Source organism: Phoxinus phoxinus, assembly GCF_949152265.1.
Source record: "Phoxinus phoxinus genome assembly, chromosome: 14".
Classification (NCBI taxonomy): domain Eukaryota; kingdom Metazoa; phylum Chordata; class Actinopteri; order Cypriniformes; family Leuciscidae; genus Phoxinus; species Phoxinus phoxinus.
Genome location: NC_136889.1, coordinates 4,518,257 through 4,545,466, shown reverse-complemented (window position 1 = coordinate 4,545,466; position 27,210 = coordinate 4,518,257). Strand labels below are relative to the sequence as shown.

Genomic DNA, 27,210 nt, shown 5'->3' with positions numbered 1-27,210 from the left:
TACGTATTTTCACAGTCTTATACCTCAACAGTTTTACATCAAACTGCGACTTTCTTGACTTTAAAATGTATCTTTTAAATTGACAAACATCATATGTGTAATTCAGGGCACAATTCAAACGAGATCAAAATATTTGTTGTCTCTCGCCATTGACTACCATACAATATTTTTCCGAAATAAGGTCCCATGGTGGTCGACCGGAAGGGGAGGGACTTAGGCTCTCTATATTGTCGACGCAACCGGCAAAGACCCCGCATAGTATAATTATTACCAAAACTAGCCTACTCAGTGGTTATAGTCCCGTCCGAATGTGTGTGTCTAAGTAATCATTAACTTTACTGACAACGTAAGTAAACATTACAGCGATTTAAAAAGGTCCGGGAAAAAAGACCTCAGATTACATTTTCGGCGTTTTTTCAAGTATGGATGCGCTTGAAAAAGCATTCAAATTCAGATAAAAAAGAAGGGCGAAAGCACTTGTCCGAGCCACGAAACTTCTTTTAGTTTTAGGTAACTTTAAGTGCCTATTTGCTACCAACAGAATCCAATCAGAATTTAATTAAATCGTTTGAACCTAACTGTTATTTTTAGTTTATATTATGTTTGTGCAAGTGATATCAGGAAGCAACCAAGTACGCACATGGCAAGAACAGGGAGGTGACGGTGGTGAGTAAATCGAGTTACCCTAGGCTCCCACTTTTGCTATTTACTAATATTTCCTATCCCGTGCGAATTGGCCATTAAATGTGACATATTATGTAATATGTAATATAAATATATGGTGTCCCCACTCCCCAGAATGTGTCTGTTTGCTGGTTTGCTCGAACTTTTGCCATTGTTAGAACTGGTTACACTGTTGTGGCTTGCAACACCATGGGTGTAAGGTGTAAACGTGCAGATAAAGTGCCGGTGATTATTTTTGGATATGCTTGCAGAGAAAGGCATATCAAAACAAAGTTATTGGGTTGTAATTTTTCATGTTTTCTGGGTTGGTAGTATGCAGCGGGGACCCGATTATAGCACTTAAACATGATCACCTTTTAATTTTACAGACATCCTGTGGTAAAATCACATTAGCCTACTCCATCTACCCTTGTAAAACTAATCCCGTCCGAATAGGGTTTAAGTGGGCTGTTATTGGACAGATTAATCTGCTATGTAGTCCAGAGATTGAGATTATGATGCATTGCATTTATATTCACATTCATCATATTAATGTTATATATGAAATACAATGTCATGGAATTTTATTCATTTTAAGATTTCTCTTGTTCATGAAATTGTCCAAGACTCTAGATCTGAAGCTATGCGTCAGAAACTGTGGTTCACAACTAGTTTTACTTCTGATACTTTAAATTGGACATCAAGTGGTGACCCAGCACAGCTCCAAACTGTTTATCATACAAAACTAAACAAGAATCTCCTTAAACGATGAATCGACTCTATCAGAACAAACTCGATGACCCAAACGTTGAGAACTAACAATATAAATAAAACAGTGTTAAAGATGCACAAATTAAAGAATTAGCCAAGCTATTTTCTATAAGTAAGATTTAACCAATCCAACACTTTACACATCCAAGCAGATCATCTGAACAGTCAAATTCCAGTAAAAAGATGAATAAATCTGATGATAATGTTTCATTTCATTTCATTTAGACTTTATTGTCCACCTTAGTGGAAATTTGTCTTCGACTTCTCCGAACAAATATGCATCAGTGACACCACAGTTAAAATTACATTAAAAAAACACACAATTAGGAATACAACGATACCACCATCAACATACCACAACAGAAAATGGAAAACAGCGCAGCCAATTGAAATAAGGTAGGTTTCGACCTACACCAGACACATATAAAAATGCTTTCAGTTTAAATTAAGTTCCTGTTTGGCATGGGGAATAAAAGATCTCTTATAGAGGTTCCGGCTCGCCCTTGGAACCCTGAATCTACGACTAGATGGAAGCAACTCAAACTCTTGAGTCACTCTTGGCACACCAATCTATTAATAAAATGACATTAATTAGTCATATATATATATATATATATATATATATATATATATATATATATATAATGACTAATTAATGTAATTTTATTAATGACATTAAAGGAAATTATATAAAGGAAATATATAAATTATAATTTATAATTTTATTTTATAAGTATTTTTTTACAGTCTATGGTAGATACCGTCAAGGCAAGTTCAAATCAAAGCGCGCGCTGTATTGTGATTGTTGGCTCGTTTGACCAGTTAAGTTTTTATCCACTATATAAAAGGAACGACTGATTTTGAAAATGTAGTAGAGTAAAAAGTAAGATATTTGACTTTGAAATGTAGTGGAGTTAAAGTAAAAGTCTTCCCAAATATAAATACTTCAGTAAAGTACAGATACGCAAAAAAACTACTTAAGTACAGTAACGAATTACATTTACTTCGTTACTGTCCACCACTGCTGATATCTGGCCTTCCCGAGTACCACCTTATCGAATACATCCCCAAGCTGCCTTTGTGACTTGCCAATCACCTTCCCTGCAGTATTAACAATTTTGGAAAGCTTGTTTTTGTCTTTCACATTCAGGTTGCCATACCAAGCTGTTATATTAAACTGTAAAATACTTTCTACCAGGTCCGTATTTATATGCCATCTCAAGAATGTGTTGACTAACCCTGAAACTCCTCAACTTTCTAATTAAAAATAATCGCTGATTAGCTCTCTTAAAAATACTCTCTGAGTTAACATTAAAACTTAAAGTGCGATCAAAGATTGTACCCAAGTACTTAAAATGTTCCTGGGTTTGTTTCTGTAAATTACCATGTTTTAAATTGGGTTTTAACATATTATAAAATCCTTCTCTTGCCTGACATAAACAATGGTTAAAATGGTCACTTTATGCTCATCTATGTTTATAGTCTGCCTTGCATGCGGTGTTGGACCGTGTCTATTTGTGTTTATCTGTATACAGACTGCAGTAGTCAAGACACATGTTGTTAGGAAGAGCAGCTGGAATCTGAAGCCATAATTCTGTCTTGTGTTCTCGCTGATGGACCACAGACTGAGAGGAAATACCCACAGATACAGGTACTGTCTGGAACGGGCCATGATGGGATCAAATGATCCGCTTTTAATGCACTCAGTGTGGATTAAAAGCAAAAAAGTACACAATCATTTGGACTATACTTGTATATATACTTTATACTATACTTTATATTTACATTAGTGTGTGTGTGTGTGTGTGTGTGTGTGTGTGTGTGTGTGTGTGTGTGTGTGTGTGTGTGTGTGTGTGTGTGTGTGTAATTTTAGAGCTTATTCAATAGCAAAAACAACCATGTACATTCGTGGAACGACCTGTGGGTGAGTAAATGATGAAACGGTTTCCTTTTTGGTGAACTATTCCTTTAGCATTGTTATAAATGCACTGATGATAGAAATATTCAATTCAATTAACTAAGAGCTAAAGGAAGCAACAAACATGAAGCTGTAAGCATCTGCAATATTTCAAACGTTGAATGTGAACACATTGCATTCAAGCTTTTCGATGGTGAAGATAAACAAATTATGAATCGTATCGTGATGTGTGCGTCTCGGTGGCTGCGTTCCAGTCCACCTTTTTTTTTGCTTTAACCCCTGTGGTCTGTATATGCATGTCTTGAAAGTCATCTTCTCCTAAAATGGAAATCATGGTGTTGAGGAGTGGCTTGATAAGTTTCTATGAGAAGTTTCAGATTTTTAGTTTCTCATTCAGGTTGGACTCGTCCCTTCGGCGCCTGGGTTCTGTGTAAGTTCACCTCTTTACTCTCTTCTTTTATTATATTTAGAGCACAGAGCGGTTTGCACTGAGGTAATCTGAGTATAATCCATGCAAAGGCATTATGATGACACTATGATCGAGTATTTTAGCTTGTAGAGATGCCTGAAATGTTTCAAAGAAAAACTTCACAGAAAAGATCATTGGGTTTGTTTTTAACAAAAGTTCACATAGCATTTTATGTATATATTTTATTTGGGTTTTATTCAAGACTCTTTTTGTGGGTTCAGATCTCACATGTTCACTAGCCAGTATTTTAATAGACTCAGGCCTGATCCTGAACGCATTAGGGAATAGAGCACACACAATCCTTTTGCTGCTTCTGTTTTTGTTAGTGGCTTGGAATGAATATGTATTTGAAATATTATTACTGTTTTTGTATGTATTCAGAATCAGATCTGGGTAATTGTGATGCTTGCCTGTTGAATAGCATTTTAAAATGTTTGGTTATTTCAAGAAAAGATGATATCAAGACAAGGTTTATGTTGTCATTAAAATATTGATGCTTCTGTTTATGAAATTATATACAGTATACTAAGTCTATATATGACATTTAAGCTTATGAAATGTAATATTGAATTGAATAATTCCTATGATTGTTTAAAATTATAATTTAAATATGATTGTCATGCTATTTAGCTGTCAGATGTTCAAGCTCCGCTTCGCATCGAGGTCCTTATATAATTATTAGAGCAAAACTACTTTTAGTCTGTATTCAGATATAAATTAATTACATAATTTCTTAGAATTATGTTCTAATCTTAGTGACTTTTGCTTTTGATCAGTTGTAATATTATTTGTAATACACACACATACACACAATTACTGAACAATTGTATTATACATACATTTTGTATATTCAGATTCAGACAATTGCGTGTTAAATAGCATTTGAAAATCAATATATGACCTCTTGATACAACATTTTAACAAAAGATCGGATCAAGACAGTACTTGTGTCCTCATTCAAAATACTCATGCATGTTAATAAAACTAATAATTTTCTCAATACTGCTAAAATATTTTGTAAAAATGTTGATTAAATAACATTCAAAATTACTGATAAAATAAATCATAAATTGTTTAGCTTTTTGTAGTAGTTATGTAAGAACCTGAAAGTGAGTGATGTTTCTAAACGTTCTGCCGCTCTGCTGGAGATGTCTGCCTGTTCTTCATCTGATGGGCTGGACGCTGGAGCTTCATCTCATGTAAATATTTTGCTTAACTTTAGGCAGATGTTCTAAGGATCTAAGAGTAATTCAGAGACTAAGGAAGTCCACAAACATTAGCCCTAAAGAGGAGAACCCCCTCAATGCTGGCCCACATAATCAACAATTATACAACAATGGATGGGTTTTAGATCATCCTTGATATGTTTGTCTGGAGACATGCGTACATTTGACATGTATTTGTATCTAGAAGATGTGTTAAATCAATTAAACGATATGGAGTCTTGGCCTTCTAGGCTTCGTTAGTTGTTACACTTGTGTGCAGTCAGTGTAATTTCTGCAAACACTCTTGCATTTGATAAAGTTTGATTGGACTTGTTGCGGTTTTGCTGACCTGTGATGGCCATGGTTTACACAAGTAACCATAAACAAAGTAAACATAAAGTGCGCCGTTTGGTACAAGGCCCTTGTGTGGTAAGGACATAAGGATAAGTGGTCATAGTCCCAGTAATGCACACAAAACTGTAGATCTCATATCTCAACCTGACAGTCTTTACAAACATTCTGTGTGTTATTTTTCATTCAAAACAGGAAAGATCAGTGGGAAAGTGGAAATATTTCTGTGTCCTTTGATTTATATAATGACATCCCTACTACCCTAGCGAGTGTTGCAGAAACTTAACCTCATTGGTTTCTTTTTTTTCAGGGAACGAGGAACTCAAGCATGGAGAAGGATTGGGGATTACTTGGATTCCTTGTTCTGTCATTATGTTTTCTTGTCAGCAATGGCCAACAACTTGGTAGGGGCAGAATTTACTAGATCATACGAGATGATTATGTTCAGTTTTGTCTGATTGTTGCTCAAATTAAAAACCTGTTTTCTTTCTCTCAGTCTGTACACGGGAGACAGTGGCTGACATTGTATTCCTGGTGGATGGCTCTGGCAGTATTGGGTTGATAAATTTCCAACAAATCCGTGAATTCCTCTCCTCACTCGTTGATAACTTTGAAGTTGCTCCTGACAAAATCCGGATCGGTCTGGTTCAGTACAGTGACACACCGCGTACTGAGTTTTTGCTTAAAAAATACCAGAACAAAGAAGAAATTCTCGACTACATCCAAAATCTGCATTATATAACCGGCAGCACGTTTACCGGCCTGGGTTTGGAGTTCATGCTTAAACATCACTTTGTTGTAGAGGCCGGAAGTCGAGCACAGCAGAATGTTCCTCAGATTGCCATTGTTATCACAGATGGTGATTCTCAAGATGAGGTTGAGTCACATGCTCAGGAGCTAAGGCTAAGGGGAATCAAAATATACGCCATAGGGATCAAAGATGCAAACGAGATGTTACTGAGACAGATCGCGAACGAGCCGTACGACCAGCATGTCTACAGCGTATCAGACTTTGCAGCTCTGCAGGGAATCTCCCAGAGTGTTATCCGGGAACTGTGCACCACTGTGGAGGAGACACAAAAAGAGGTCATCCTGATGTCAAAAGGTAACATATTACATTGAAAAACTTCTAATTCAAAACTCTTGAGTCACAGCTTTACTGGAAATCTGTGAGATAACTACTGAGATCAGAAGCCAGTTGTAACAACCCCCTTTAAGCTCTTTATTGATGCCTATTCAAAGTATTTTTTCAAACTTTGAATGTTAGCTTGACAAAGTCTTGCCTGACAATTTAAAATAGTTTGAGGGTTAGCTTGAAATCCTAAGGTTATATAGGAAGTATAGGAAGTTTGTAGTTTGAACACTTGGATCAAATCAAAAACATTCCAAGCTTTGACTATTCTGTCAATGTAATTTTGTTTTTTAGGGGACTTTTGATAATGTCATATGTGAAAGTCTGATCATTTAGAAGGACTAAGGCATACTACGTCAGAACAGCCTGTAGGACTGAAAGCTGTAAGTGGCGTCATGGATCAGAAGTTTTTCATTGAGCAAGACATTTTTCTATGGAAAAATCATGATTACTTAAAGACTGAGCAGCTTGAGTTAGAATAGGTTGACATTTATAAGGCCCTGTTTACACTAGGGGTTGCACAAACTAGTCTGCCAATGATGCTTTAAGCTTGAAATCGACTAGTCGCTGATCAGGGTCTGTAGAGGGCGCAAAAGGATAAGAAATGTTTGAAGTCCACTTTTACGTTAAAATGACAAATAAATGCATACTCTGATAACGCCCCACAAGAAATGTTTGATGCCCATACCATCTGGATGCTCCAAATTGATCGGGTAAATGCAAATGTAACACACACACGTACAGACAGTGCATATCACGCACACACAGAAACATTCAGTAACGCAGAAATGTATTGTCAACACTGTTTTGTATTTTACTGTATTTATAAAATAGCTTAGAAACTGAAAAGTTATAACATACATTTCTTAGTAACTAAAACCCACAGCTTCTCTATTAGTAGAGAGACGTTGCCAGGTAGAATTAATTCACACGCAATCGCTCTCTCTCAAATGCATTCATATAAATGTCATATTTACTGTGCTACTTTATCTTTATCTGATTTACAACAAGCTGTAATTAATCCGTGAGAAATATAACGACCCAAAGACAAAATAACTGATAAAAATAAGCTGTTATGGAGCAATATCCTTGTGGGCAGCGCTGTGTCATATGCCATAAATGTGCACAAGGCAAGCCGCGTTCAGTCTCAGCAAGAGGTTCAGGCTTATTCATTAATGACATCATCATCAGCGACTAGTCGATGTCGACTCGACTTTCATCACGTAAATGACGACTTTAAAAAATTTGAAGTCGTTCAACCCCTAGTTTACACCTGGTATTAAGATGCTTTTTTGTCGATCGGATCACAAGTGGACGCCGCTAAATACAGGTGTAAACGGGGTCTAAAACGCTTCGATGTTGTCCACTTTCAACCACTTCCAGAGGTAGTCGAACGCATTTGACCGGATTGCTTTCGTAGTGAACCAAGCGTGCCGTACAAGCCCTGAAAAGTGAAGCCAAAGCGTCTCGTTCGCCCCCCGGTGGCTGGTCCTAGTATAGGTCACAAACCCCGCCTCCCCGTGTTATTCAACAGGACGTGAGACCAACTAAACAACTAAATTACACTTCAAATATCTTTTTTTCAAAGGTGGTTTCTGTCATTTGCTGTCGTTTTTATCACGCTGACATAAGTTCAAGTGTCTGTTTTTAAAATAAGTTTGTTTTTAGTTAGTTACGTGATGCTATAAAAACGGTGGTGTAACGTCATGACCAACAAACTTTTTTTCGGGATCTTCGGAGGACTGACGAGATAGTATTTACTTTATTTTAACAAGCCTCTTGTCGTACTGCAATCAACAGACATCAAAATTGGAGCAGAACAGAGGAACGGAGCAGACATAGGCCCCTTGAAAAGTGCAGGGAGAGTGCATTCTGGGAGAGTGAGGGCGGGGCGTTGATTTCGCGGCTTTACTTGCTGCTCACTACTGCGCAGGTCTGGTCCCGAGATCGCTACTGCGCAGACTCAAGTCTCAAGATGTCAGCGCCAAATGAGGACAGTGGCGGCTTCAGTTCTCACCAATGGAAGAGAGCAAAGGGGCGTCGTCCATCTTTTTTTTACAGTCTATGGCTTGAACAGCCACAAAAGACGCCTACTCTCCGTCTATTGATCTAATGCGTAAACATTATGGGACGCACGCTAGAAAGACGGGGTTTAAACTTAGTCGGCTGAAGACCCAAGTTTGGTCTCAGGATGAAAAACGTACCAAACACAATGTTCTATATTCTATATATATATTCACCCTCCCCTCAAAAAAATCTAGACAGAAGTTGTTTAAAGTGGACAAAAGAGACGGATTAAAACACCAGGTGTAAATGGGAAAGTGTCTCCCTCGTCTACTTGTGATCCGATCGACCATGTAAGACCCGGCTGGTCGGCCCATCTTCCGGTTTCCGGCCAGCCGGTGAAGAACGCGCGTTCAAGTTTTTTTCGCTTCGCAAAGTAATTTGGTTAAATAAAACGTATGTTCTCATATGCAATCATCTCGTTTTAATCTGACTCCATGAATTAAAAAGATTCAATGTGACCAAATAAGGTTATGCTTACACTTAAAATAGTTACAAATTAGATGCAAGTCAAAATATGGTTTAGGTTATTTATTTTTTATTTATACGTTTATTTGTATAGGGACAGTACAAAAAACATGATCCCAGTCAAAGCTGGAAAATATGTATTGCACATAGAGAGTATAGCGAAAGCTAATTTGCATCTCAGGTCCTCAGGTTATACTCTTGAAATGGTTACAAAATAGATGCATATGATAATAATTAGACCATTAATTGTACCCAGCATACGTAAAATATTACCAGAGAGAGAGAGAGGGCCAAAGGCAGAGAGCCTTGGGCTCAAGAGCAGGCCAGCATCCGAAAAGAGACAGAACAACAGTTACAATCCTCTCATATAATTTCCCCGACCATGTGACTAACACCCAGGTGTGAGATATTCAAACTGACCAATCAGACAATCACAACTTCCCCCATTGTCCAAAACCTCTGGCCTACAGGCCTAGATCACTATCAGCACCGCTGTGCCTTTAGAGAAGAGGGGATGAAAAGCAAATGTCTTTGTTCCTTTCAAATATCTTGGATTATTTCCAATCTTACAACCAAAACGCATCTTAATACCAGGTGCAAACAGGCCCTAAATGTTGTGGAATCTCAAGTTAAAGCAATAAGGCAACGTCATGACAGCACGTTCTCAGCAAATACTGATTTCATTCTTAAAAGGACATTTCTATTACTCTATTTGTACAAACACAAGAATTAAAAGCAGAATTCAGTGAATTTTAACTAAAACTCTTCCATTTGCTGCTCTAGGCTGCAACGATACTGCTCAGGCAGACATTGTGCTCCTTGTGGACTCGTCTGGTAGCATTGGAGACCATTTTAATGAAGTGAAGAATTTCCTTCGTGCTTTTGTGGACAGATTTAACCTTTTACCTGACAAGGTGAGAGTGGGACTTGCCCAGTTTAATGGCAGAACTTACCAAGAGTTCCTACTTGGTGAGTATTTGGATAAGACAGACCTGCACCAAAAGTTGGATGGTCTCATCCACCGTAAAGGAGGCACCAACACCGGTCAGGCCTTGACTTTCATTCGTGAGAATTACTTCAACTTGGCCAGAAAGAATATCCCTGGCATTGCCATAGTCATCACAGATGGGGAATCAAGTGATGCTGTAGATGAACCTGCCCAGAGACTACGAAATATGGGAGTTGCCATCTTTGTCATCAGGGTGGGAACAGGCAACATGGAAAAGCTGCGCACCATTGCTAATGTCCCAAATGAAGAGTTCTTATTCAGTATTAACAGTTATCAAGAACTGGAAGGTCTAAAAGATAGTCTGCGCAACAAAGTGTGCTTTACTGTGGGCGTCCAGTCAGAAGGTAACATTTTACCTTGTATGCTTTCCCATTTGTGTTTATACTGTGGGATTGTTGAATATAAAAATCCTTAAAATGAATACAAACAAAACCAAAACTTTCCATAAATGTACACTGTAAAAAAAATATAATATATATGTTCATGATTTGTTATCACAACATTTTTTCTTTTGTCAAATCACCTTAGATAATTTAAGTGCTTCAGATAACATAATATTTTGAGTTTCTGTTGATTAAACCAATCTCCTTCATTGTATTAACTCAATTTTAATTTGAATAAACTTACAATTTTGAGGCAACCAGGTTTCTTACTTTTTTAAGTGAAACCAACAATATTTTTTTACAGTGTACATGCTTTGAGTCCCGTCATATTGTTAATCTACTGTTGTCTGCACCCTAGTGTTTAAATTGTTTAGATATAAATAATTTATTTGTTTCCATTCTCTTCAGCTTTTTTGAAAAAATTTGCTGATATCTTCATACTGGTTGATAGTTCAGCATCTAAACAAGAGCAGCAAATAATAAAGAATTTGCTCTATAGACTGGTCAACCAGCTCGACGTGGGAAAGAATGCTAATCGTGTCGGCCTGGCTCAGTTTAGCGAAAATGTCAAAGAGGAATTCCTGCTTAATACTGACAAGACCAAGAATGAGATAGGGTCATTCATGCGCACCCTGCAGCTGAGGCCTACAGGGGAGCGTAGAATTGGCCAAGCAATTGAATATGCACGCACACATTTCTTAAATAGCGCTGCTGGAAGCCGTGTATCTGAAGGTTTTAAGCAGTTCCTGTTAGTCATTGCAGCTGGAGAATCTGCTGATGGTGTCGTCCAAGCATCCCGTAAAATGAATGAAGAAGCAGTGACGGTTTTTGCGGTTGGCTTAAACAAAGCCGATCCGTATGAGATGAAGGACATCTCTAGTCAACAGCACAGCTACAAGTTAGTAGGCAACATTCAACAAGTGCAACAGAAACTTAAGTTTGCCATTGAAACATGGGAGGACGCTGCGGTCACAGAGGGTGAGTGCTTGCATAATCTTCTATTCTTTCAATAAAATTCATAGTGTTATTAAACATTTCCCCCCTTGGTTTGGGTTTTAATTATGACTGGATTTGAAAAACTATGATGTATTACATAATCCAAAAGACTTTGGTTTTGTAAAGTTCTTATGTCTTTTGACAGAGTGCAAGTTTGACGTGGTGGCAGATATCGCTTTTATTGTTGATCAGTCCAGCAGTATCAGATCCAAAAACTTCCAACTTGTGCGCGACTTTCTCGAGAGCACCATCGGAGGTCTCGACGTGGGCGAAGGAAAGATAAAGGTTGCTGTGATCCTCTATAGCGACTTCCCTCGAGCTGATGTGTACTTCAACACCTTCAATGATAAGGCTGACATCCTGCGCTACATCAGTGGCATGGCATATGGTCTTGGTAAAACATACACCGGAGCTGCTCTGAAGTTTGCCAAAGAGCATGTGTTTACCAAAGCAAGAGGTAGCAGAAAAGATGAGTATGTTCAGCAGGTTGCTGTTGTTGTCACCGATGGAAAGTCCACAGATGACGCGGCCAGCGCTGCAGCAGATTTACGGCGATCAGGCGTCACTGTATTTGCGCTTGGTATCAAAGGCACAAAAGAGCATGACTTGAGAGAGATTGCATCCTACCCACCCAAGAAGTTTGTGTTAAATGTGGAACGCTTTGATCAACTAAATTCCCTTGCGAAGATTTTAACCAAAACACTTTGCAATGAAATCACCAGTGCCATCATACCTCAAATCTCATTCAGCTCAATATTAAAAGGTTTGCACAATATTTTTAATAATTGTTTTTTTATTACTAGCACAATGTTCAACCTGTTTCACAATTCCAATTTCATAATGGAATACTCTTTCACTACTTTGTAGGTTGCAAGCAAACAGTCAAAGCTGACATGTACTTCCTTGTGGATGAATCAGGAAGTATATCCTATGCAGACTTTGAAGATATGAAGAAATTCATTATTGAATGGCTTGATGTGTTTGAGATTGGGAGTGACAATGTGCGCATTGGGGTAGTGAAGTTTGCAAGCCGTGCAACCACAGCTTTCCGATTACACGACTATAGCACAAAAGCTGGTGTGGAAAAGGCAGTGAAGGATTTCGTTATGAATGGTGGGGGCACCAGGACTGATCTGGGGTTAAGAGAAATGATACCGCTATTCAAAGAAGCTGTACAAACACGTGGCGAAAATGTTCGTAAGCTGCTGATTGTAATCACAGATGGCGAATCAATAGGGACAGAAGAGTCGGTAGGAGTTCCTGCTGAAATACTGAGAACAGAACAGAATGTCAACGTTTATGCTATTGGTGTGAAAAATGCATCTGTGCCCGAGCTCGAATTGATATCTGGCAGTCCACAAAGAACGTATTATGTCAAAAACTATGATTTTCTCAAGGAAATTAAGAAAGACATCCTTACAGAAATATGTTCCTTTGAAGGTAAGAAATTCAAATTATGGCATATGTGGTATGTTTGCACTGTTACTTGATTTGCACAATATTATGTTTGCACGGTTATTTGATTTTCACAATTTTGAATTAAATTTGGTGATAAAATAATAACGATGCATGCAAATAAATGACTGCCAGTGTCCGATGGTTGTTTCAAGAATCTTTTCACAGAATGAGTGTTCACTTTATAAATTTCTTATTTTTAGGTTGTGAAGGTCTTTTTGCAGATGTTGTCTTCCTGATTGATGGATCAGAAAGTGTTAGCACTGAAGACTTTGAAAACATGAAGGAAATAATTGAGTTTGTGATAGAAAAGTTTGCAATTGGACCAGACAAGGAGCGTGTTGCAGTTGTTCAGTATGGCACAAACACAAAAGAGGAGTTTTCCTTAGATACATTTGATGATAGCGCTATATTATTACAGGAAATTAGAAACATCGTCCAGATGAATGGAAAAACGTACACTGGAAAAGCACTTACTGAAGTATTGCAATCTTTTGACAAGTCTAAAGGAGGGCGCTCCCGTGCCATGAAGTTCTTGATAGTTCTTACAGATGGAGATAGTAGGGATGATGTAGCCCAACCTGCGAAAGTCCTGAGAGACAATTCCATCAACATTTATGCCATTGGTATGAAACATGCAAACAGATCTCAGATTCTCGCCATTGCTGGATCCCACGGAGGTGTGTTCTTTGAAGACACAGTTGCTTCCCGGAAAGAATTAGCCAGTGAGGTTCTTCTCAAGATCTGTAACACAGGTATGTAAACAAAATCTGAGATTTTTAATAGAGATCACATTATGTCGGTAACCTTTAGTTTATGTTAAGTTTTGTGGTTTTTAGTCCATGTCTGTTAGCTTTGAGGGCATCTAATGCTAGTGTACTCTTAAAAGTGTAAACATTTGCAACAAATAGTCTTTCTTCATTAAATTGGACCAAAACTACTGATGACTCATCTTACCCACCATTTCCAAAGTCTATCTGATTCTTACCGGCAATAGCATGTTGACATTTACGGCTCATGGCTGTTTTGCTAAAAGAGGAGGACTGCACATTTTTAAAGGGTTAGTTCACCAAAAATGAATTATTTCAATAATTACTCACCCTCATGTCGTTCCAAACCCGTAGCACTTTCTTTGGAACACAAATTATCTTTTCGATGAAATCTGTGAGCTTTCTGTCCCTCCTTTGACAGCTACGCAACTGACACTTTGAAGCTTTAAAAAGTTCATAAAGAGATCGTAAAACTAATCCACATGAATCAAGCGGTTTAGTCCTAAATGTTCTGGAGAGACTCGATCATTTTGTATGATAACCAGATTTAATTTAGGCTTTTTTTCACATATAAACATGCATCAACTCACACATCAGTTGTGATAAACGGAAGCTTAAGCATGTTCTCTTGACATGCGAGAACCAATGAGGTTAATTGACCGTTCGCAAAGACCCGCCCCCCTTAGTTACTGTCGCTATGTCCGACTAGCTACGCCGCTCTTACACACACACCATGTTCTCACGCAGTGAGAAATACATCGCGGAGCAGAGAGGAGACTGACAACACGCTGACAGTACAGGACAGACCAGGTTACTTTTCGGTTACTTTTGATCTTAAACGTATTAAACAAAGTCTCACCTTTCAATTTTGGTCATTTTTAAAAAAAATGTAAACAATAAATATAGTTTTGTGGCTCTTTAATGTGTCTGTCAGATCGCTGTATAGAATCAGTTAAAGCTGCTCGTGAACCGATCATCTCTTCCTTCTAGTTAATTTATAGCATCAAATAAACATGAATGAACATAAGGAGGAATGTTGTTTTTTAACCGCGGAAAGGCGTCAATACACTCTGTTTTTCAAGTTTAAATCCTCCCATGTTAATCTACTAACTCTCCTGACTGCTTTGTCCGACAAAATGGCGGATGGCGACGTATGATTGGTCAGATCACCTGTCAATCAAGCTCCCTGCAAAGGGTCGTGTTACGAAGCACGTTTGAGCTTCCGCAAGAGGCTTGTTCTCATGTGTCAAGCAGGTTCGGTTGAGCTTCTATTTATGTTCGCTGATCAATGTTTATATGTGAATAAAAAGCCTATAGTAAATTCAATCTGTTCATCATATAAAGCGATTGAGTCTCTTCAGAAAATCTGGACCAAACCGCTCGATTCATATGGATTAGTTTTTTGTTTTTGGGTGATCTATCCCTTTAATGTGTACATCTTCTAAAAGATTGTCAGCTTTCATGTGTATTAGTAAAAACCAAAGCCAGAGTGACTTTTTCAAATGACTTCTTACATTATGATCATATATCTTTCCAGAATGCAAGACACCCGAACTGATTGACATAATCTTCCTTGTGGATGCCTCTGGTAATCCCAATAAAGATGGTTTCAAGGAAATGCTCAACTTAATGTCATATGTGGTGGGCAAATCTGTGGTTGGAGAAAGACGGGTACGATTTGGCGCCATCACCTACTCTAACATCCCTCAATCAGAGTTCACCCTGAAAGAGTACAAGAGTCAGGCTGATGTTCTGAGGGTTATCTCAAACCTCAAATCTTCAGGGGGAAGAAGAAACACGGCCCGGGCCCTTAACTACACACTCTCCTACTTTGACGCAACTCATGGTGGACGACGGGCGAAGAATGTACCCCAAGTGCTATTTCTGATTACAGATGGCCTGGTTAATGATTTAAGTGGACTGGAAACTTGGCCTCAATCCCTGGCTATTTCAGAAGTCAACTTTTTTGCTATTGGTACTGAAGATGCAGATGAGGTCCAGCTAAGGGAGATGGCAGGAGAGAAAGGCCGAGTGCACTATGCAAAAACCTACCAGGATCTGCATGGACTACAAAAAATAATCACCCAAGAGCTTTGCAGTCTTACCAAACCAAGTAAATTTAATTTCTTATCACCTTCTATCAGTACTTGGGAATAACTAGCTAAAATGGCAATGCTACTAATTTAGCTACATTTATCAGTTGCTCAGCTGTTTTTAAAAATCTGTAGATTTTCTGATAACAAGCTTCCCTGTTATATTGATGTTCATTTCTTTTTCAACTCCAGTTACAGATAATTCGGATTTTTTTTCTCTCTTTTATGTTGTTTTAAGTGTGAATTAATCTGTTCGCTTTTAATGCTGACATGCTATTTGAGTTCATTTGTTTAAAAACAAATCTGAAAATGTATGGCACAAAGACTTTTGAACAAATTAACTTAAAGCTCAACGTGAATGTTCTTCTGATTAAAGGAATTTTACTGTATTTAAAAATAGGTTGGCCAATTAAATAGCTTAAATGTGTTCAGCTACTTTTTGTCAGTAACTGCGTTTTAAATAGAGTAATTTCTGCATAATCACTTCATGCATCTTAATTGATTGGAATTCATTGAAAATGACCATTTATACTTTATGTCACATAAATCTTTCACTGCAAAATAGATATAAATCTGACCTACTCTTCCCGTGTTATGTGGCAATATAATTCAGTTTAAAGCTATACCTATGCCCCATATGATGCTTAGTGTTTGTAAGCTTCTGATACACGACTTCTCATACTAGCTTCTGAGATATTTGTAGCTATATGCAGTACAAATGCAAGATCTGAAGTGACCAAGTTTAAATAAACCTTAAAACATGAGTAGCTTGCGGCTTGCCAATCTAGTTTCAATGTTGCTTCCCCAACACTGCAAACTATGCTTTTGTATTTGTCTCTATTAATGTTGTTTGTCCTAATGTTTTTTTGTTTCTCTTTCTAGTTTGTGAGATGGAGGTATCAGACCTGGTTTTTTTAATTGATGGATCAGAGACTATTAAGGACAGTTGGTATATTCTCAAACAAACCATGATTGGCATTGTGAAAGAACTGGATATTGCTCAAGACAAATGGCGAGTGGGTGTCGCCCAGTTCAGCGATATACTCTTGCATCAATTTTACCTGAACACATACACTAGTTTTGTTGAAGTGGAGAAAGCTATAAACAACACTGTGCATAGAAAGCAGGGCACAAATACTTGGGACGCCCTGAACTTAATTAAACACTACTTCACGAAAGAGAATGGATCCAGAATAGATGAAGGAGTCGCTCAGAATCTCCTGCTGATCACAGATGGATATGCTAATGATCCAGAAGACTTGAATGCATTAGCTTATCTCAAAAACAAGAACATAGCAATAACTGTTATTGGGGTTGGCAATGACATAAAAAAATCCGAGCTGCTTAAAATAGCTGGGTCACCTGACCGTGTCCTCATTGAGACTTTTGAAACCCTTGAACTGAAGACAACCAGAAAGAAAGTGTTACATTTCCTCTGTAAAGACCCAGATGATAGCATTATTAAACATGGTAAGTAATTAGTTTTTATACTGTAATTGATAATTATTATTATATACTAATACTTTACATATCAGCACTGTTTCTAAACTTGATGAGCTGCCGCCTGTTTCCAAATATGACCATTAAAATTTTGCCTTATGAGGGAGCTCAATAAGTTTTGAATCAGAGCAATAGTTATATAGAAATGTAATTTCTGTCATTATTTACTCACCCTCAAGTCTTTCCAAATCCGAAAGATATTCATTCATCTTTGGAACACAGATGAAGATATTTTTGATGAAACCTGATAGTCTTCGCAACTACCACTTTCAAACCCCAGAAAGGTACTAGATGCATAATTAAAGTAATCCATGTAACCTCAGTTTTATTAAGCGACGCAAGAGCAGGCGTTGTTACATGAGCGCATGTTGGACATTAGGCTAATAAAAAAGACACTTGAAAGTGTCAGTTGCATAGCTGTCAATGGAGGGACGGAAAGCTCTTAGATTTCATCAAAAAGATCTTCATTTGTGTTCTGAAGATGAACAAAAGTCTTACGGGTTTGGAATGACATGAGGGTCAGTAATTAATGACAGAATTTTCATATTTGGGTGATCAAACCCATTATTTTACTCTTTAAAGGTGTCACATGATGAGAAATCAAATTTTGCAATGAAGCATAAAAATCAAGTGTAGCTTTAGTTCTGGCAGGTCACGTTAGTCAAGCTCGCATCAGCTGATCCACGTCTACCTATAGGATTACGACGCCTATAACCGTATACATATATAAGCTCCTTCAGTATTATCAGCAGCTTTATCGCGTTTCTCGGGAGTGAATTACCGTCTTCCCTCCCCACCTCCACCTCTCGTCAGTCAGGATGTGGCATTCTGATTCCCCTTGAATCAGAATAAATTCTCGAATTATGTTATACTTTAAAATCTTGAATTAAATATATTTGCATACATTCATGTTGGTTCTGTTCTGTTAACCCTAAGGGGGGTTATTGCTGCTCTCCCTGCTCTTATCCATTCTACGCTAAGAACAGAACCATACCGCCAATCCAAACGGTATGCTAATTGTCAATAATATTTGACAATAGTGATCCTGACAGAATTAACTTTCAGAACGCAAAGACCCAAGTTTAATAAGACTTGTTCTAATCTTCCACAGCTTCACTGTGTTCATTGAACACATAACCATGCACATTTACATGTCAACAATGCCATATCTTCTATTTTATCTTTCATTTCCACTGGTTGTAGGTGTTAACTGATTAACTGACCTTGACGGTTTTTGCCGTTGACTATTAGTTGATTTATGTTTTATAAACGCATTTGTTTTATTTCTTTATATTTTTAGATAGCAGTTATCTAAAAAGCAGGTTTGATGCCGGTTAACCGATTAAAAACGAAACAAATGTACATACCTAATTTTCACACTTTTTAATTCATTTTTGGCCAATAAAAGCTAAATTACTTTGTCCTCTAGAAACAAAACATTGAAATACTTTAAAATCCACAAGATGAATCTGAAAACACTTTTTCGTAGATAGAAGTAGACTATTGTGATTTTAGGAAAACCTTACTTGGTCGGTAACACTTTAAAATAAAGGTCCGTCATTAATAGGTAACTACTGTATGTTAGTTGATAGTAGTAGCTGAAGTGTTGTCCTGCATTACTTCCTGCATAGTTACCTATTAATGACGGGCCATGTTACCAAAAAGTCTTCTAACATGGTAAATGGTAATATACTGTGTAGACTGTACTATACATATATTGTATGCATGGTATTAATGATAATGATGTAAAACTATTTTGTCTATTCCCTTTCTTGAAGATTGTGACCTATTGTTTTGTTTGAACAGATTGCAGCATTGACGTTGCCTTTGGGTTTGACGTGTCCAGGCGATTAAGCACACAACCTCTGTTGAGACCTCAGGTGGAAATGTTGGTTACTGCAGCCATCCACCGTATCTCCATGATGGGTGATCTGTGCTGTGTCAAAGTGGACCAAATTACAACTGGATTTGGCTATAGGCTAGTGTCTGGACGAGATGGCCGTGTCCTGGAGGATTTGGGTTTTGACAAGTACAACGAGAGTATGGTCAGGAAAGTGATGTTATGGCAACCATCGGAGAAACTTGCCTTCAACGAGTTTCTGTTAGAATCCTTCAAAGGAATGTTTGTCTCCTCTAAAGCCAAGGCAAAGGTGGGAATGTGTCTGATATAAAGTTGACCATCAAAATGATTGTCAACTTTATTACATTCTTTAAATTAATGTTCCCTTAATTATGCTGATGTTATTTTAAAATTATTGTTTTTGTGATACAGAAACATAGTTTAACTATTATTTATACAACCAAAGAAACACTGTGCACTTGTATTTGCTATCATATTTGGTAACACCTTATTTTAATGTGACGTTGTTACATTGCACTTAAGTACAGAGTAATATTAATTATTAACTGCTTACTATTTTAGTTATGGTTAATAACAGTAATTTACTGTTATTACTATATTAAGTACATGTAGTAACGTCTAACTATGTCACCTTAAAATAAAGTGTGATATTTTACCCAAAATGGTAAATTAAATTGCATCTGTAAGAGGACTATTGAAAAAAAAATATGAATTTTAAAAATGCAAATATGGTTGGGAAATCAGATTCAGCATTTAGATCCATATTGGACACCTAGATCGCATTAAATATTTATTGCTCATTCAAGACAACCTGAGACAGTGAAACTCAGAAAATGGTAGTCACACAGACTGATGCTGCTAAAACCTCTGACATTTAATTGTATGTTTGCGTCTAGGTTTTAATAATCTTCTCAGACGGGTTGGATGATAGCATTCAGCGTTTAATGGAGAGTTCAGAAAGACTTAAACAAAGTGGTAAGTAGCAAAATATCCCACCACTCACTTTTTAGAGCTACTTTACAGCAGAATTGAATTCTGTTTGCATCATTGATCATTATTTTACTGTTTATCACAGTAAAGCTGCTTTTGAGACAATTCGTATGGTATAAAGCACTATACAAATAAAGTTGACTTGATTTGACTTAAAATGTATCTTTTAACAACATGAAAGTGAATAGCACATACAACCATAGATATCTATGGGTACAATATGCATCACATGACTAAACATGCATCATCAGTTTACACAGTCCACACTATAACACGAAAACTGTTATCAGATTTATCCACTTGGAAGAAAGCCTTAAAAAGGTCTTTAAAAACTTCTCTTTGTGGATGGAAGGCTAAAGCTTAAAGAAAAAGATGCGTTTTCCAATTTATCAAAATTAATGTAAATATATACTAGCATTTATCACTGTTTTAAATCTGGGCCATTTCACAGTAAAGTATTTTAAGATACAGTAGATTCACTCATTCCTTTCACTAGAGAGATTCCTTGATTTGTTCAGTTTAATGCAGAACTTTAATTAATTTTGTAAAATGATATATAGTTATCCCTCCTTCTCCATCTGCAAATCTGAGGTTGCATATTGATTTTGTTTTGTTTGATTTGGAAGCACTGAAATACTGGTTGGAATACTTATCTTATTAGTAGTCTTGCATAGCCCCCATGTTTGTTTGTTTTGGAGGACTTTCCCCATTTAGCCTGAACGTGAAATAAAATCGAAGTCACAGTGAATTGAAGTCAATTTTAGAGACTGTGACGCTGTACTTAAACCATTCCAAAGCTATTTGTGCTTATTTCTGATGTGTAAACTAGGGGTCAGCACACTGCTGATTGTGTCTTTGGAGGGGGAAATGGATGTTCACCAGCTGGAATTTGGCAGAGGTTTCGGCTACTTGCAGCCACTGTCCATCAACATGCTGAACTTAGGCAATGCTCTTATGAATCAAATTGTAAGTATGCAATCAATGCTTTAGGACTCACTCAAAGAAGCAGTTTTCAGCTCTTGCCAAGCTTTTTTTTTTTTACACCATCTGCACATGCATCAATGGCTTAGCAGCTGTTCTGAAATACATTTTATAATTGAAACTGAATGTTTATTTGGTGTATTTTAACTGAAGACTTTTCAAAGCTATTTTCCTTTAACTTGTGTAGATGAAATAGTATTGCGCATGTTGTTGTGCTTTTTCTCTCATTAAATCAATTTTAATTTTTTATGCTTTTCATTTGGCCTTTGTTTCAGGAGCAAGATTTGACATCGTACAGAAAATGATATATTTCACATATATAAAATATTGAAATGTAATATCACCATGAATTACATTGACATGCACAATTATTAACATCTTTGATTTACAATGCTCTTGGCAGACTATAAATCACCACACAAAACACATTGTGATCGACACAAACCGTTTCAACCGGACCAATATTTAAAGTAGTCTGGATTGTAGCTTGTGTAGATGTGTTTAATTTTCAGAGATGTCATGTCCGTGTTGCCAACTGTCTAATTTAACGAGCTTCTACGAAATTAATTTGTGGTAAAATACCCTAAAATTGAAATGCATGGCCTGTGACTTCAACAGCATTAGACGGACAGTTTCACACATCGTGTGGCTTTCTCTCCCCTCAGGAAACAGTGGCGCTGAGGAAATGCTGCGATGTTCCTTGTTCATGCGCTGGTGTACCTGGACCACGAGGACCCCCTGGAGGAGCGGGTCAGAAGGTCAGAGATCCTCAATATGCGGATTTACATCATTTCTCTTGTTTCGTTTATCTTCACCGAGCTTGTCGCATTATGCAAAGGATAAATGCATTTCTGCTTGAAGGCAGCATAAATTTAAACCGGCTTCGCATAGGGAACGTGCCTATAATACCTTAAAGAAATTCTACTTATGTAGGGCGCTCACTCAGTTTTCTGTGTCAGCATCTCTTTTTTGTTTATATTATTTAGGGCTCAGTTGGTCAGAAGGGTCATTCTGGATTTCCAGGAGATGAAGGTAGTATGGTAAGTAAAAGTGTAAGCCTAATGTCTGCTGTCATTTTCAATATGTGTACTTCATATTCCAATTCAGCAACTTCAACATTAGTAATTCAGAAGATAATGTATAGCTGATAATAGTGTTTTTTTTTATTATTAAATTTTTATGCAATTTTACCCTAGTGATGCGTCACTGAAGATATAGGACAGAATACACATGTTTTCGAGTGGATGTACACTGTATATGCCATGGATTAATATTCTCTCTCCCGTCATGTGTCTGGCAGGGAGAGCGAGGACCACCAGGGCTGAATGGAACTCAGGGAAACATCGGTTGCCGTGGAAACAGAGGAATCAAGGTAAAGTAATGTGATTATCATTGGAGATGCATCTAATGATGTTGTTCGTATGAGTGCAGTTTTCTGCTTGGAATTTCTGTATTTATCTCCGAATGTGAATTAGCACAGTATGTCTTAGTACACCACTTGTATTTAGAACATGAATTGTATTGGTACTTTTTGCAATCATCAAAATGAACAAAAATAAGATTAGATGCATAGAGACCATGAATCAAATTGTTCATGTAAAAAATTAAATGGTTTAATATTTTGTTATTTAGTGCAAACATTCATGCATTTAAGTGTGGCTTAATGAAATCATTTTTAGGGATAAATACATGATACCTGCATTGCTAGGGTATGTAAAATCAGATGAGATTGTGTTTTACAGCCGTGCTGAATAAAGGAAATGTTTTAATTTCAATAGGGTCAGCGAGGCATCACTGGAAATAAAGTGAGTAACAAGAGTTCTTATATTGTTTACTGCCTGTTAGGTCTATTATTGCTCCCACTTAAAAAATTACGGTTTGGACAAAAAAAGACAAATAATTTACATAAGTGCTTTCTGAATGCTTGTTCTGCTGTTTTTATTTATTAATCTGCAACTACAATTTAGATAGCACAAAACACTGTAATGGTTTTTAATGAGTATCTTTGTTTTGTTTTAGGAAGCAAAATTGCATGGGATATTAAGAGTTTTTTAGAATCTTTTTTTTTTTTACTGGAAAATAAGTCCAGATTCTCATTCAATATAATGATTTTTGCAGTGAAGTTAATGGTTTCCATGAGGCTTTTTTTCCAAGCTGCAGATGTTATGTGTAGGGTCATAAACAAGTACATATTTGTTCAGTGGTTGTTGATTACTTCCCTAAACATGACTGTAAGTGTGTGTGAGCCTTTGACCTCTGTCTGACAGGGAGAGGATGGGGATATCGGGCTGGATGGAGTGGATGGAGAACAGGTTATTTCTCTTACATTCACATTATCTTAAAGCTACACTGTAATTTTTTTAGTTGATTCTTAGCAAAAAACACCCTCGGAATGGGAGAGGCTAGAATGTAATATTCAGTTGGTAGTCATACAATTTCACCGCTAGATGGGAGTAAATCTTACACAGTGTTGCTTTAAATGAATATGATGAAAAGAGCAACAAAATGTGCATTATACAGATAAATAATTTGCGAAGATTTTTAGATGGAAATCAGGCTTTCTGTGTAAATGAAACGTTGCGACAGCATCTTAATCTTTGCTGCTGATGCAAGAAAGATCACAATACACAAACTTCAGGGTTCCTACACAGTTTGGAAAAGTGTGAAATTTTAGTAATTTCCAGTTCTGGAAAATATGGAACAAAGAAAATGGGAAAAATCTTTGTCTTTCCAGACTATTTCCCTATTCGGTTTTCTAAAATATAAAATTAAGAATTAAAAAAAAAAAATCCAAGCAGAGTGATTTTATGGCTAAAGTTGAGTGATTTTCAAACAAGAATGAATGAATTCAAGGCGCACATTTTCATAATGCAAAACCGTTTGTGTCTACCATTAGTGCATGTGCCACTCAAACCAGCAACCGATACAGGAGCAAACGATCATTTCATTCAGGCTGTACTTTGCTGTTTGGTGATCGTGCAACATCAAGCCACGGTTACAGTATCAAACCACTGTCAGAGGTGAACTCATGCAGGTTATAAAGCGTTTCAGGTTTCTTCTCATCATGTAAACTCATGTTATCACCTCGTGAAAACCAATGGAGAAAAACACAGAAAATATTTACAGATGATTGATTGTACCAAATATAATGCGGTATAATAGCCAGGTTCATTTACAGCCCGTTTCCAAAGGGGCGTCACCAACGGACGTCGCTCAAATGCCTCTGGGCGCAATTGGATGTAGCCCTAAAACCAATCAGAGCGATCGTCATCGTGTAAAGCCCGCCTCAATGTTTGTGATTGGTGCCTCGATTTGGAAGGATTAGAAATGGGCTTGATTGGGCTCTTGGCCAGACGGACTTGCAGAGCAAATCTAGATTTGCCGGAAGTTCGTCTGGGTTTTCCCAGGCAAGCTGTATGAACCATTAATGTTAAATACGGGCTGAAAAATCTACTGAGAGGTTTGGAAATTTGAGTGTGAAAAAGTATGGATTTTTTTTAATTGAAAATGTGTTTGAACCCTGCAATATGCAGATATATGCATCAATTGTTTTTTAGGATTTAGGAAGTTATGCCTTCTATCAGCAATATTAAGCATGAGCAATATTAACAGTATAAATACATGTGTTTGAAGAATATTAAGTGCTGCCTTGTAAACACTGCAATAAATTAAACCCAATATAAGTGACCTATGAAACTGCAAGCACACATTGTGGCTGGATGAGTTATTGAGTCATTTCATTGGCTGTACTCTCTATTTCTGTTGTGTGCAGGGCGATGCGGGTCTACATGGGCTTCCAGGACCTAAAGGAGACCCGGGCAGTGCAGTAACTACACAACCACACACATCACAAATGTTTGATCACAGATGCCTTCTTATTACTGTTAATATAAGCAGAAAGAAAATGTAAAAATAACTTCCTCACAAGCTCATGTTGTTTTTGTCTTTCAGGGTGTGAAGGGTTTCAAAGGGAGCTCTGGACCTAAGGGACACCGCGGTCTGAGAGGAGATCCTGTAAGGTGTTCCTGTGTGTTTATAGTAGTTGTTTTAAACGTCTAAACAACCTGACTTGATTTGTCTGTATATGATTCTCTGTTTACATGACAGGGCGCACCAGGAATAGACAACAGAATTCCAGGTCCGAAAGGCGAGAGAGGAGATACTGGGCTCCCGGTGAGAGACCTTTTTTTTCCCCACTCCTTCTGGAAGATGTTAGCACGATTTGTTTGTGTGAGAGTGACATATTGTTTCTGTTTCAGTAGTGATCTGTCCAAAGTCAGATGTTGTAGGATTACGTTCGTCCTGTGTGATTATATAAACGCACTACTGTAAAATCCTCCCATGCGGCTTTGTATTTTTATAGGCTCTCAAAGTTAACACCTTTACACTTGTGATTTAATTATATATGTTTACCATTGTTAATTTTAACACCACTAACACGTATATGACCCTGGATCACAAAACCAGTCACATGTCGCACGGTTATATTTGTGGCAATAGCCAACAATACATTATATGGGTAAAAATTATAGATTTTTCTTTTATGGCAAAAATCATTAGGATATTAAGTAAAGATCATGTTCCATGAAGATATTTTTTACATTTCCTACTGTGAATATATAAAATTTTTATTTTTGTGAGTGAATGTAGCACCATCGTGAACATAAATGGAAAACTTTAAAGGAGATTTTCTCAATGTTTTGATGTTTTTGCACCCTTAGTACCCAGATTTTCAAATAGTTGTATCTCGGACAAATATTGTCATATCAATGGAAAGCTTATTTATTCAGCTTTCAGATGATGTATAAATCTCAATTTCAAAAAATTGACCTGTGACTGGTTTTGTGGTCCAGGGTCACATATGTGCAATTTGAAATCAACACATGGACACACTTGGCACTGCTCCTCTGAAATTACTTTCCTTCTAATGTTACCAGTTTTTTTTCATTAACTTTTTTATTTAAAAATTCCAAATTAAGAGGTTTAATAAAAGAGGCGAATCAGGTGGTCAAGTATCAGATTTAGAACCACATTTTTCAGGATGTTACAAGAATATCCGATGTGTAACTAACCGATAACAGTAAGAGTGTGTTATTATGACTGTGTTTTCTTGTCAGGGTGACCAAGGGTCTGTTGGAGACCCAGGCAGTTTAGGAGATAACGGTGATCCTGTGAGTATTACTTGTACTAGTACTGTGGTAGTACACAATATAACATAACATTTATATGTGTTCGGTATATCTAGACTAAGGTTCAAAAGATTAGGATCACGTTTGTGTTTAGAAATGTTTAATTGTATTCAACAAGGATGCATTAAATTGATAAAAAAGGACAGTGAGCACATTTATTATGTTACAAAAGAAAAGATATCTATTTTAAATAAACGCTGTTCTTCAAAAAAATTCATTTTAAAGGATCTTGAGAAAAGACCCTGTAATGCAGTTTCATGCACTTTTCATTATGCAGCGCAACTATTTTCAGCTGTGATAATAATAAAAAAGTTTGATTGCCAAGTCAGCATATTACAATGATTTCTGAAGGATCATGTGACACTGAAGACTGGAGAAATGATGCTGAAACTTCAGCTTTGCCTTCACTGGAAAAATAACTTTTTAAAATATATCAAAATAGAAAATAATTATTTCAAATTGTAATCATATTTCACAATATTACTGTTTATATTACTGTATTTTTGACCTAAACATTAGTTCAAAAACATTAAAATATCTTACTGATCACAAACTTTTGAACCACTTTTGAACTGTTTAGTACCACGATGGTCCTGATGTGTACGTCTGACATTTGGTGTGAGATATACAGTACTTAACATTTTCTGCCTCAATATCCTTCATCAGAAGAGAAGTTTAAACACTTAAAATTCTTCAGATAACTTGTATTTTGGTGTATTTTGATAGGGTGCTCCCGGAAGAAAAGGCCTAGATGGATTCCCGGTAATGTAGCATGAAAAACATGCATAGAATTCTGTTCTATTTTATTCTTTTTTAAAACTGTTCTATTCTACTTGGTTGTATTTAAATTTAAATATCTATTTTATTCTCTTATTTAATTATTTTATTCTGTTTATTCTAATCTACTCTTAATTCTAACAAATTCTGGTGTTTATTATATTC

The 27,210-nt window shown here is 36.9% G+C and overlaps 1 protein-coding gene across 2 annotated transcripts in view; it reads left to right on the top strand.

Moving 5' to 3' along the window:
- Positions 1 to 2,990: 2,990 nt before the first annotated feature.
- The window catches only part of LOC307010640 (collagen alpha-6(VI) chain), a 34,208-nt gene continuing 9,988 nt past the window's right edge, over positions 2,991 to 27,210 (top strand). Inside the window, exons 1-25 of one of the 2 annotated variants that reach the window (XM_079635484.1) lie at positions 2,991 to 3,085; positions 3,308 to 3,358; positions 3,750 to 3,782; positions 5,688 to 5,781; positions 5,874 to 6,482; positions 9,825 to 10,394; positions 10,842 to 11,411; positions 11,575 to 12,192; positions 12,297 to 12,869; positions 13,088 to 13,639; positions 15,192 to 15,767; positions 16,630 to 17,217; positions 19,054 to 19,397; positions 20,005 to 20,083; positions 20,928 to 21,064; positions 21,745 to 21,837; positions 22,066 to 22,119; positions 22,380 to 22,451; positions 22,858 to 22,884; positions 23,347 to 23,391; positions 24,852 to 24,905; positions 25,031 to 25,093; positions 25,187 to 25,252; positions 26,197 to 26,250; positions 26,995 to 27,030. In XM_079635484.1, the coding sequence (XP_079491610.1) occupies positions 5,706 to 5,781; positions 5,874 to 6,482; positions 9,825 to 10,394; positions 10,842 to 11,411; positions 11,575 to 12,192; positions 12,297 to 12,869; positions 13,088 to 13,639; positions 15,192 to 15,767; positions 16,630 to 17,217; positions 19,054 to 19,397; positions 20,005 to 20,083; positions 20,928 to 21,064; positions 21,745 to 21,837; positions 22,066 to 22,119; positions 22,380 to 22,451; positions 22,858 to 22,884; positions 23,347 to 23,391; positions 24,852 to 24,905; positions 25,031 to 25,093; positions 25,187 to 25,252; positions 26,197 to 26,250; positions 26,995 to 27,030 (5,856 nt within the window). In that variant the 5' untranslated portion in view covers positions 2,991 to 3,085; positions 3,308 to 3,358; positions 3,750 to 3,782; positions 5,688 to 5,705. The remainder of the gene's footprint in view (positions 3,086 to 3,307; positions 3,359 to 3,749; positions 3,783 to 5,687; positions 5,782 to 5,873; positions 6,483 to 9,824; positions 10,395 to 10,841; positions 11,412 to 11,574; positions 12,193 to 12,296; positions 12,870 to 13,087; positions 13,640 to 15,191; positions 15,768 to 16,629; positions 17,218 to 19,053; positions 19,398 to 20,004; positions 20,084 to 20,927; positions 21,065 to 21,744; positions 21,838 to 22,065; positions 22,120 to 22,379; positions 22,452 to 22,857; positions 22,885 to 23,346; positions 23,392 to 24,851; positions 24,906 to 25,030; positions 25,094 to 25,186; positions 25,253 to 26,196; positions 26,251 to 26,994; positions 27,031 to 27,210) is intronic. The other variant, XM_079635483.1, reaches the window with a different exon arrangement.